This window comes from Lytechinus variegatus, chromosome 12 (genome assembly GCF_018143015.1).
Source record: "Lytechinus variegatus isolate NC3 chromosome 12, Lvar_3.0, whole genome shotgun sequence".
In the NCBI taxonomy this organism is placed as follows: Eukaryota; Metazoa; Echinodermata; class Echinoidea; order Temnopleuroida; family Toxopneustidae; genus Lytechinus; species Lytechinus variegatus.
This window is the reverse complement of record NC_054751.1, coordinates 17,736,748-17,748,950: the sequence shown is the minus strand read 5'-3', so window position 1 is coordinate 17,748,950 and position 12,203 is coordinate 17,736,748. Positions and strand designations below refer to the sequence as shown.

Here is a 12,203-nt window from a genome sequence, read left to right as displayed (position 1 = left end):
AACTGCTATACTTGGAATCCAGTTTGTGTACATTAATTGTTGCTATGTCTGACAAATTTTCATGTTATCAAGACTATGGTCTCTTTGATCTGATAATGCTCTTGTCATTATTTTATTATAAAAAAGCAATATTCACATCTGAAGCAAAATTATCAAATCCTAGTAATTAGGACCTTAACCCTATCTAGGCCGGGGTATTTTGGGAGTTCCTATGGCCGGGGGGGGGCCTCCCAGGCCCCCCCCTAAGATCTCGGCCGTCGACCGCGCGATCGCGCCGAAAATTGGCACGCGGGTTGCCTGGGGCATAATCTACAAGATTGTATAGCAATTTATTTCATGCGAATCGCTATTAAGTGATTATGCTAATTTATGCGTAATTAGTATGCGAAATCATACTTTTCCCTCTAACTCCCTAAATAAAGCTCTAAATGTACTAATTTTTGGTATAGAAACTCTTTGTGGTGTCCTTAGCAAGTGTACATGAAAAAAATTGTGATATCAAATCATTTTCTTATGTATTATATTGTTTTTTGCAATTTCTTATGTATTTCATTGTTTTTTTACCTTTTGTTTTTCATTGTTTTTTCAATGAAATTTGTTGGGGACTCTTCTCTGATCATAAAAAGCATAAAATGAATACATTTAGACTAGAAAAACTAAAAATAATCATACATTTATGAATTTTGGTTGAAAACACAATTTGCATTGACTTTGTACACGAAATCACGTTTTTGAGCAATTTCCGGTCTGACATGCACTTACATCATGTTGCGTAATTTCGGAACCACGTACCCGGGTGACGCAAAATTGGTCTCAAAAGTTGCGCAAGACTTGAAAGTAAAATGTCAGCGAGCGGCGCGGTCAAAAAATTTCGCACGGCGAAAATATCGCGCGATTCGTTGAGGGGGGGGCCTCCGAGGCCCCCCCCCGGCCTAGATAGGGTTAAGCTGTGGTCCAAGTCTTTGCGAAATTACTGACAGCCAACCAATAATTCTTAACACTACCAATCTTGTGCTTTTTAGGTTTATTCACTTGTGCTTTAATAGTGAAGGAGTGAAATAAACATTAGACTATCTCCAATAGTTTGAATTCCAAATGTGCAGATGAAAATCTCATTTTAAGATTTATGCCCCATCTGACCACCTATGAATAATTAAAAAAAAAAATTATACACAAGTTCTTAACCCAGGTGAACACTACTGATGTTCTTAGGCGAAAACCTGCAGGCTATTCAGTGTGCTTTTCCGCTTCCTATCCAGTTATTGGTAGTGCTGCAAAATGAATAATAAATGCTATATTCCTCTCATTTTTGATGCAAGGTTTGAAGGCAATAGAAGAGTTGTCAGGAGCATTGAATTCTTGCATGGAGGGCAAGTCACAGCCACCTGGTTTCACCCCGATGCTTGGTGAAGTTTGTGCCGGCAGGTTCACACGTAAGTACAGTATTTAAATCTCAAATTTGTGTTCACACAAAGTTCAAATTGTAAGGACATGTATGTTGAGAGATGAATTTAGAATTGTTTACTTAAAATTATTGATTCGATGCCTTTCACTTTATATAATTGTAAAGATTAAAAAAGCCCAGTCTTTTCAGGCAAAATCTTTGCAAAACAACCCTTAACTGCCTTCAGGATACTAGTCAAAATTCTTTGTTGATTTTTTTAGGCGGAATCCCACAATGAAGGCACATTTGTCTGTCCATAGCGTTTTTCCTTAATTCCCCAATTGTTTTATAATTGATAGAATGTGAAGATTCATAATGAAAAAGCCGCTTGGAAAATTCCCGTGGGAAATGCACAGCTCTGACCTCTGAAAAAGGTGCATAATATCTTTTTTTCATGTGATCCCACAGAGGATGACCAGTGGTATAGGGTGAGCATACAGTCTGCCAAGATGGACGGAGGTTACTTTGTGGAGTACATTGACTTTGGTAACACAGAGGTCCTTGATCCAGCAAGAATGTGCCCTCTACCAACCCAATTCCACAACACACCCCAGCAATCGTTTGTTGCTTCCTTCGCAGGTATGATGATAGTTTGAAAATAATTTGTACATACATTGCTGTTAAAGTGAAGACATGCAGGATTTTTTTCAAATGTGTCGGGGGGATGCATTGCCAGGGTGAAAGGACATACCAATGATTCAGTGAAAGTGCAATATAATTTACTTGCTTCCATTGCGCATTCGTGATAGAATGAGGGTGTTAATCACCTTTACATTCATGTTTATTGTTGTAATACCTCATGTAGATGATTATGAAGATTATGATAATGATAAAAATAATGGTATATTACCCAGGGTAGCCACTTCAGTTTCGAAAACTGTTCTCCCAGCAGGCCCTGCTATTATTATTACCCGGCTAAGCTAGGCTACCTATTCAGATGCACACAGCTTTTTGAGGAATTTCTTCCTGCCGGTACCCATTTACTTCACCTGGATCGAGTGCAGCACACTGTGGATTAGTTCCTTTGCTGAAGGAAACCATGCCATGGCTGGGATTTGAACCCACGGCCCTCTTTTCCAAAGTCCGGAGACTAATCCACTGGGCCAACATGCTCCACAGCCTCTCTTTATATTTCCCTCTGTATTGTTTTGTGTACACAGATCTTCCTGCTGGTGATATCTCCCAGGACCTCTCCCAGGCAACCATGCAGCGGCTCAGCCAGTGCAAAGAAGGATTCTTTCTGGCAACTTTCACAGAGAAGGACGACACAATCTTCGTGAACTTGCAGGATCCAAACACAAATGAGAACATTGCTGAGGCAGTTGGGCTTGTCCAGCCAAAGGTCAAAGCTCCCAAGGTTTCAGACATGACCTTCAGGACATTGCCATTGAACAAAGATACAGAGTTTGTGATTACCGAGGCGGTATCACCTGGAGAGTTTTATGGCTTCTCCCCGTCTGATGCTGAAAGTAAGGAAGATTTCTAACTGAATTTGTCTACTAAACATTTAAAGTAGGCTTTGTTTATTGATACAAATGATGCCAACAATAAGCATTTTCACAATAGAATCGTGATCGACATGTTCCGTTTGATTGTCTGAGAAACTGAATGTTTCACTTCCTGTTCACTTATGACATTCATGTCTGTTTTAAGGCTACTCTGGGGTACAGAATAATCGATATAGACTGAAGATGTTTAGCCTGCAGATGGATGAGATTTCCTGTGTTGATGCCAGATGATGTAAAAATAATTTTTGAGATACTGTTTATATCAGGCATATTCTCACTCTGACCAGCCCACATCAGTCAGTCTTGGCCACTTATATTTTTTTTCTTTTTTTTAAAGTCAGTTCAGTTTTTGGAAGTGGTTAGATTAATGAACCCCTTTTTACAGGTTCCCAGATTCTAGGATTGGTTGGAGAAGGAGGAAAGGAGGTCAGTAGCCAGCCAGCTGTTCAAAATTTCAGACCAGGAGTTGGGAATGTGTGCTGGGCTCAATTTTCGGGTATGTATGGTCTCAAGAGTATCTTTTGAAAGACCACTGGAGAAAGAGGCACCCTTTCACGGGTGATCATAAAAGAGATGATGGTGATGAAGAAAGAGATGATGGCAATGATGGTGATGATGATGTCGATGATAGAGATGGTGATGCTAATGATGGAGGTGAAATGGTGATGATATTGGTGATGATGATGATGATGATGATAATGATAGTGATGATGACGATGATAATGATAACATGATGATGTTCATGATGACGATGATGATGATGATGGTGATGATGGCAATGATATGGTAATAAATATGAAAAGAATTACTGTGATGGTGATGATGACTATGATCGATATGATGTCGATGATCAGTCTTGATCCCGTCCCCCTCCAGAGGACAAGGACTGGTACCGTGCCGCCATCCTGCAGGAGTTGCCCAACGACGAGTTTGATGTCCAATACATCGACTACGGCAATGGAGAGAAGGTTCACTTATCTCTTATGAGGCCAATCAGTGATGACATAGTGGCTGTACCAGTACTTGGCATCAGATGCTGTATTGCTGGTGAGTGAATGATAATCCTCGAAACTTGAATTCCAGCACTAGTTAAGATCTCAAAAATGAGTTACAATGGAATCAGATAAAAGGGACAAGTGTTTGAATACTTTAGTGAATGGAAATTATGTGTCAAATAATTCTGTTAGAAAAATGTGTACTTGCTTGAAATTAGCAAAACACTACTCTCTTTTTCCAAGCAATAGTGATAAGTGTTCCCACTTGTGCTCTCCTGTGCTGGTGATCTTAAGATCACGGGTTTTGCCACCGTACACCTTATGACTGTTCGTGATCCAATTTTGGAAGAAATCGCATTTTGCTCATTTTCTGAAAATGTGAATGGAACATATCATTTTATTTGAGGTTAAAATTAATTGAACGAATACTAATATAACCATTTTGAAAGATTGCAAGTCTTATTTTGGAGTAAAGGCCAATTTAGTTTCAAATCGTAGACAATCGTACCACTGCTATGACGTCATTATGACTAGATATTTAGGGACAGTGATTTTCCGCGATCGCGGAAAACGGACGGAATTCACGGAAAAGGCCTTTTGAAACGGAAAGTGGCATTTCAAACGGAAATTCACGGAAAACGTATTTTCCCTCAAAATACACAGAATAGCAACAGAAATTACTCCAAAATAACAACAAAATGAGAGTATTAAATGGCCACAAAACCCCAGAAAACACGATCTCACTTCGCTACAATCATGACAATTCACACATCGTGACTGCTCTCGACATCATCACACTCGATAGTACCCCGCGCCCGTACCCGGCCTGCCGGGTTGAGCTTCATATCGCTTCATATCGCTCAACTGCACGGTCGTGTGTTGCTGCCCTCTACGTTTGAAGATGTAACAGCACGATATCGTGGTCTTAAAATCCAAGATGGCGGATTGGCGAAAGCCGTTGTCTGATGATAACGATGTCCAAAAAAACCCAAAATTATCGATGAAATTTAATTTCACTGCAAAATAATGCTAATCATGTGAAAGGTGAGGATGTATGCATGCTAAATATGATCGAAAAAATATTAAATGCACCCGCATAGATCCGATTAGAATGGATTTTATTGTGTTGTTGGTCCAGTAGCAGATACAAATTTTGGCCAATGCGAGTGTACGCGCTGTGATTTTGCTATTCAATGTGTAAACGGAATTGTCACTTTTCCGTGTGTACAAAGTGTATGGGGAAACGGAATTTCCGTTTTCTGACATGCTGAAACGGAATTTGAGATTTTCTGAAACGGAAAAGGCCATTTTTTGAAACGGAAAATCACTGTCCCTAGATATTAAATTTGCTTTTATTCTTAGAAGGATGATAGCATAGTCACAGATTTGAACATTTGTAAGGATTTCGAACATTACACAGTAAGATATTCCAAGTCTAATCAAATTTTACCGCGTTTTATTCCAAAGTTGAGTCGCAGACCAATCGTAAGGTGTGTGGTCGCCTTTAGATTACATCTTTTCACCAAGTTGTGTGCAATATTTCCTAGATCTAGGTCTATGATGATATGGTTACAGTCAAAATTATTGCTTGCTGCTCCTACTCAAGTAAACCTTTAATTTTTGTCTCGCCTGAATCGATAGAGACCTAGTTATCACTTTTTCCTGTTAGTCTGTTTCAAAATTTAAAGTTTTTGTTCAACTTGCTCTCATTTCTGCATTAATTAGGTTCATAATTGGTACATATGATCCTTGGGTAATACCACATGTGTGTATGTGAGGGTGATCGGTTCAAAGATCATCTAGGGGTCAAATGTTAAGAAGTTGTTCAAATTGCTCTCATTTATATTTGCATCAGTTGTGTTTACACTTGGTACAAATAACCATTGGGTAGTACCACACGTGTTTCCATGAGGGTGATAATGTCAAAAGATCATATTGAATAGTTTTGATCGCAATATCAGGTGAGACTCTGGGTTCGTGAACCACCTTGTAATTGAATTCAAACCATTTGTAATCTTAGACATTTTTGTGATGCATTCGTTTTCTCTTCCCCATCCCAGGACTTCCCAATGACAATGGACAATGGAGCGAAGAGATTAATAACACCCTGAAAGAGATGACTGGTGTTGGAAGCAAGAAGATCATCCTCAGAGCCATTGAGCATAGGAAGAATGTGACATATGTAGGGCTTGAGGATCCAGCTACAGGCCTGAACATATCCCAGGTATGCAATTATCTAATTTTTAAAGTCAGTGGGCATCAGCTTTCATCAGGAATTTGACACTATTTAGACATATATCACACATGGTCGAACAATAGTAGATCAAGATTCATGACTAGCAGAGTAATGCTGTTACTGCCACTGGAAAATGCCTGTGGTAAATTCATTATTTAACTTTTCCTGGCTTGACATTTTTTTGACCGAGGCCAATGAGGCTTGGTCGAAGATTTACAGCTGGTTCACCAAATTTGATTTCCCCAAAAGATATCTTCGTTACAGGTATTTCTTGTGCAATTTACCAAGTCTTGGCGCCCCATCTTACGAAGAGTTGCGATTGATCCAATCAATCTCAACTGTTTGGAAATCCATCTATACTGTAACTTTTTCTACAGGAAATTTGCACAATCTCCTTAGTAATTATAGAGAATCTTGATGTTTCTGTCCATCCATAGTTGTGGTTAGTCGGATCAATCTTAGCTCTTTGTAAGACGGGGTCCCTGGAGTCAACAATTCATCCACGTCTCCTTTGAAGCTGACCCCAGTCGTTTCCATATATATATTAGTTAGTTCCAATGACATTGCCTGAAGAGCTATGAAGTCGTACCAAATGCATGAGAAGAAAGAAACTTCTTCAAACACCTTGCCCATCTAAATTTTTATAATAGCCCGATTCACACTCAGGATGCAAACTACTGAAATGTTAATGTATAGTTAGCTTAGGGAAAATTTGTCCAAGAATTCTGTTTATCAAGTCCAAATTTCAAGAAGTCAAGCTCTTTACATTTTGTTTAAAATTCTTCTGACAGGAAATCATCAACCTGGTGAAGGAAGCTTCAGGCGTTGAACCATCTGTAGTCAGCGGACCATCCTCTCTTTCTTCCCATCCATCCATTGGGGAATCCCCTAGAGGACACAGACAGCAGAAGCAGCCCAGTACACCAAACCAGCCGCGTAGTGCTCCGGTCATCGCGCTCAGTCCAGAGCAGATACAAACCATGCAGGAGCAAATGGCCATGCTACAAGCCCAGCTCAATATGGCTAAGGGCATGTCCGCATAAGGACACGTGTATGTGAAGTCTAGTCAACCCATAGGTACTATGCTGTCAAGTTGATCTCTTGAATTTCTCAAGGTCACAGGCCAAGCAAGATTATGGTTTCTAAGTTAATAGTAAAGTCTGAGTGTTAACCTTTGTCCAGAGAAGATTGGTAGAAACGTACAGATTGCTCCAGTTTCTTAGCATGCAAAGATTTTTTTTTTTTGTAATGAAGCTGCTCGTTTTTATTTTACCCTACAAGAGAGGTTGAAAATCTTATCCTGCATGCTTTTCTCAATAAATTTGTCAGATAAGCATAGTTACCAGTTTGTGACTGTGGCCTCAGAAGTTAAGCATCAATCATGTGTTATGTTGCAGTCAGAGGTCACATGGTAAGGTCAAAGGTCATTTTCAGGTCAACATTAAAGTTTACGTGCAAGGCTCTTATGACAAGTGTTATTCCAGTCCAGTCATTTCACAATGAAGTTTCGAAACAATTCTTTTGCGTGCCCTCGCAAATCACAATATTTTTGGTTATTTTCATAAGTGGGCAAGACACAAAATCGCTTTTGCCTTGTCTTCTTTTGCTAACATGGTTACTGGTTGGTCCTTTTCCTTTGTAGATTGACCTCTTCTTTAGTCAGTATGTTAACAGACTTAGCTTTGTCTTGGTGCTATACAACTTTAATCAAGGATGATGCATGGGATATCCACTGCTATTATCTCATGCTTCCATGTGATATACTACTTACCTTTCGTTAAACTCTGTTTGATGATTGTCTCATTGGACATCCATTATTCTCTTGAGGCAAGGGGTGTTAATGATATATCACTTCTATGCTACATCTCATTGGATATCCACCTGTTACTTTTCAGTGGGTAATTGGATAGGAGTACTATGGCTACATGATATTCTACTTCTATTCTACAGATCTCTATCTTGATCATCATCGGATATTCACTGTTCATTGGATTTTTGACATAGCTGGGGATTCTTTTGCTAGATAATTTGCCATTTCTATTCCACAAGATCTCTCTATCTTGATCATTAATATCAAGGGATACCCTCTGTTGGTTTTAGCCTGGATATTTGAGACACAGGGATGCTATGGCTAGATGATATACCACTTCATTTGCACAGATATCTAATCAATCATGGATGTCACATGGGATGTCCACAGTAATGTTATTATGATTAAGATTGTTATCTCTGAATAGTCAAAACTGCATCATGTGACACAGTGCTATTCACCTATTATCATCTCAGGGGTTTTGGTTATTGTCAATTTTTCTTCTATCAAACCCTCTTAGAGTACTCTTACCCCTGAGGGCGTGGCCACAAGTTGTGTTGCTACACATGGATCTAGCTGGCTATAGCTAATTTGCTGCGCTACAGCTGCTCGGTCACATGCAGCCAATGGTACACTGGCTTTGGTGGATTAGTTGCCCAGGCAAGCAGCAGCAGAGCTAGCTAGCATCTCGTTTGAATAACAAAGTGATTTAGCAATTCAAATTTGATTAGGGTTACACTATTGGTTCTAAAGTTGAAACCTTTGGCTCTAGAGTTCTGTGATTGACGATGAGGTATATAAAACAAATTGTTCTGTGTTCGCATGACAGTGGAAATCATCACTCCCTCAGTGCTTTTCATACGGGCCCTTCTATCACCCTTCGGCCAAAACCTCGGGATGATAGTAGGGCCGGTATGAAAGGCACCTCGGGAATGATAATTTACACAGTCATCCTCATATGAAGTCAACATTTGTATACTATTCCCTGGTTCCAGGTGGAGAGTAATGTTTTTGTAATGCCATATATCAATTCCTTTTCCACAAATTGTTTTGTGATCTGTTTCTATTCACTGAATAGTGAGAGATGCTTCAGCAAGATAATACACCACTTTCTATTCCAATGATTTTTAGTTTCCGCCTCCACCCACTGTAGGCAGTGGCCAGAGACAGTGGGTGATTTCAAGTACGGTGTTCGGTGTTGGTGTTGAGAGCGTGAAAAGTCTGCTGAACCGAGCCCCAACACCGAGCTGAGTTCAGAGGAGCGATCGCGTTATCGATATCCTATGACGTCACGCCTCAGCGCTGCGCTGCTGATCATCTCAACTTTACGCGAGAAATCCTTGACGACAAAAGTGAAATCGGGGAGAAATTGCAGTAAAATCTTATCCTACAGAATGCACAGATTGAAATCACTGCAATAACCAGAAAGCATAAATATTATTTTTCATTAAAATGTGTAAAACTCAAATGATTTGCACTCATCTTAACTGTAATAGATAATTTTACGGGGGTGTTTCATCGTGTTCGCATCCTGTTCGTCAACTACAGTTCATCAACACCAACACCGAACTTGAAATCACGATTTCCCCAATCCCTGGGAGTTGGTGTTGGTGAATAGAGAAATTGCACGTAGATCGTCAACACCAGCTGTAATGCTCGGTTCAGCAGACGACATTCAACACCAGAGCTCAACACAAACTGCCGGAAATACGTCATATTTTCCAAGTCAATCCCAACACCAGCGTGATTTCAAGTACGGTGTTGTAGCTGGTGTTGGTGTTGTCCCAACAGATCTCAACACCGTACTTGAAATCACCCAGTATGTCTTCGGGTTGTCCATCCTTCCTGTTTTTAGTTCTCACTGTAACTAAAGACAGGCTTGAGGGATCAATATCAAACTTGTCCAAGTATATAGGAATGACAGGTCAAAGGTCAGAGGTTATTCAAATATCTTGTTTTCTGGCTACTAAATACTGTTTGAACGTCTAATTCTGTACTTGGCTCATGTTTGCTCACGGGAGCGACAGCAATCTGATTAGATTTGAGGTCATGAAGTCAAAGGTCACAGGGCTCATCTTTTTCTCAAATATCTTGTTCTCGCAAAAAATGAAGAACCATTTGAGGGATCATCCTAAATCTTCACCATGTATGCGGATATGTGAGTGAGGATGATCTGAGTAGATTTGGGACATTAAAGTTGGTGCTTATTTCATGAAATATTAAATCACCATGTCACTTTAATATGAATGACCTTCTTCTGATCATGCACAGATAGAATTCTGAACTGGCTTATTAACATTTAACATTTTAAACTTGATTCGATACACTTTCAAAACCAATCACGTACAAAAACACACACCATTTAATACTGATGAATAATTCAGAATTGGCACTGGCCTTTACAATAAAGTGTGCTGGATGATGGATGTCCAGTTATGAAATATCTTTGCAAACGCAACTACAAATACAACTCCAAACTTCAGGGAGAAATATGAAATAATTTCTCTCCACAATGAATTTAAAGACACAGTTTCTCATTCTTAAAAACATTTCAAACTAAATACTTGTAACACAACATGAAAATGACTACGGTACATTGGTCATTGTTGAGGGCTATGAACTATAGCAATTTTAAGCTCAAATAATCTAAAAAAAAAAAAAACCTGAATACACTTCAAGCTAATCCAGTACCATGTCTTGATCAACAAATTAACAATCATCAGATCTATATTAACCTTATCGGGGGGGGGGGCTTAATGATTCACGCAATATTTTTGCCGCATGAATTTCTTTTACCGCACCGCTCCCTGATTTTTTACTTTCAAGCCTTGCGCAACTTTTGATACCAATTTTGCGTCACCTGGGTATGCAGTTCTGAAATTGCGCAATATTATGTAAGTGCATGTTGGATCAAACATTGCTAAAAAAACATGATTTCGTGTACAAAGTCAATGCAAATTTGTTTTCAACCAAAAATCATAAATGTATGATTATTTTTAGTTTTGCTGGTCTAAATGTAATTATTTTATGCTGTTTATGATATCAGAAGAATCCCCAACAAATTTCATTGAAAAAACAATGAAAAACAAAAGGTCCAAAAACACACATACACAAGAAATTGCACAAAACAATATAAAACATAAGAAATTGATCTGATATCTTAATTTCTTTCATGTACACTTGGTAAGAACACCACAAAGAGTTTTTATGCTAAAAATTAGAACATTTGGAGCTTTATTTAGGGAGTTAGAGGAAAAGTATGATTTCTCATACTAATTACGCATAAATTAGCATAATCACTTAATAGTAATTCGCATGAAATAAATGACAATTTTTGTACAAGTTTCAGTGCGATCTCCGGTAGACAGCCAAGATCTCAAAGGGGGTCTGGGAGGTGCCCCCTCCCCCTGGCCATATGAACTCCCAAAATACCTCGGCCTAGATAGGGTTAAGATCTGACTGATGTCGGAACAACTAGAACAACTGAAGTTGGGTCTAGCTTTGGCCTATTGTTGATCTTCTTCTCTAATAGAGGTGATCTTTTCATGGTTGATTCCAGGATACTTCACTTTACATCATTTTACTTTGGTTTTTCTTGACCAATCAAAGGACTGGATTATTCAACATTCTGAAAATTAACTATATACTTATCCACAATGCAGGGTGCATAGGGCACTAGTTGTTATTACCCTGGCACTACCCACCTACCTTCCTGGCACACAAGCAATCAAAGCAGTGAATATTGCTGGATGTATTTCTATGGCTGGGCTTCAAACCCACAGTCCTCTTTGAATGGCAAGAGTTAGAGCAACATGACCACAACACTCCTAACTTAAACATCACAAAGAATAGGAAACATCAGAAAGTATAGGAAATGTCCCTTATGCACTTCATTATACCCCGCCACAAGAAGTTCGAAGGGGGAATACCGGAATCTGTGTATGGTCGCAAGGGCAGGCGGTCGGTCTGTCTGTCCTTTGCAAATCTTTCGCTTTGAATTACTTCCTCAATTTTTGTCCCGCCTTTATAGCAGAGCGAGACTATAGTCGTTGCTTTTCCTACCGCGACGCATTGTCAACACTGAAATCTTAAACAAGATTAAGTTTTTGAAATTACCAAGGACAAAGTTCATTTGGGGTCATTCAAGGCAGACCATGTTGGGGGAATCAGCATCGAAATCTTAACCAAGTTTAAGTTTTTGAAATGTCAT

At 39.3% G+C, this 12,203-nt stretch overlaps 1 protein-coding gene across 2 annotated transcripts in view; it reads left to right on the top strand.

Moving 5' to 3' along the window:
• Positions 1-7,652, top strand: part of LOC121424965 (tudor domain-containing protein 1-like) — a 48,822-nt gene extending 41,170 nt beyond the window's left edge. For both annotated transcript variants that reach the window (XM_041620863.1, XM_041620864.1), the window contains exons 14-20: positions 1,320-1,433; positions 1,853-2,023; positions 2,605-2,913; positions 3,338-3,448; positions 3,829-3,999; positions 6,008-6,171; positions 6,975-7,652. In XM_041620863.1, coding sequence (XP_041476797.1) covers positions 1,320-1,433; positions 1,853-2,023; positions 2,605-2,913; positions 3,338-3,448; positions 3,829-3,999; positions 6,008-6,171; positions 6,975-7,226 — 1,292 coding nt within the window. In that variant the 3' untranslated portion in view covers positions 7,227-7,652. The remainder of the gene's footprint in view (positions 1-1,319; positions 1,434-1,852; positions 2,024-2,604; positions 2,914-3,337; positions 3,449-3,828; positions 4,000-6,007; positions 6,172-6,974) is intronic.
• Positions 7,653-12,203: the final 4,551 nt, after the last annotated feature.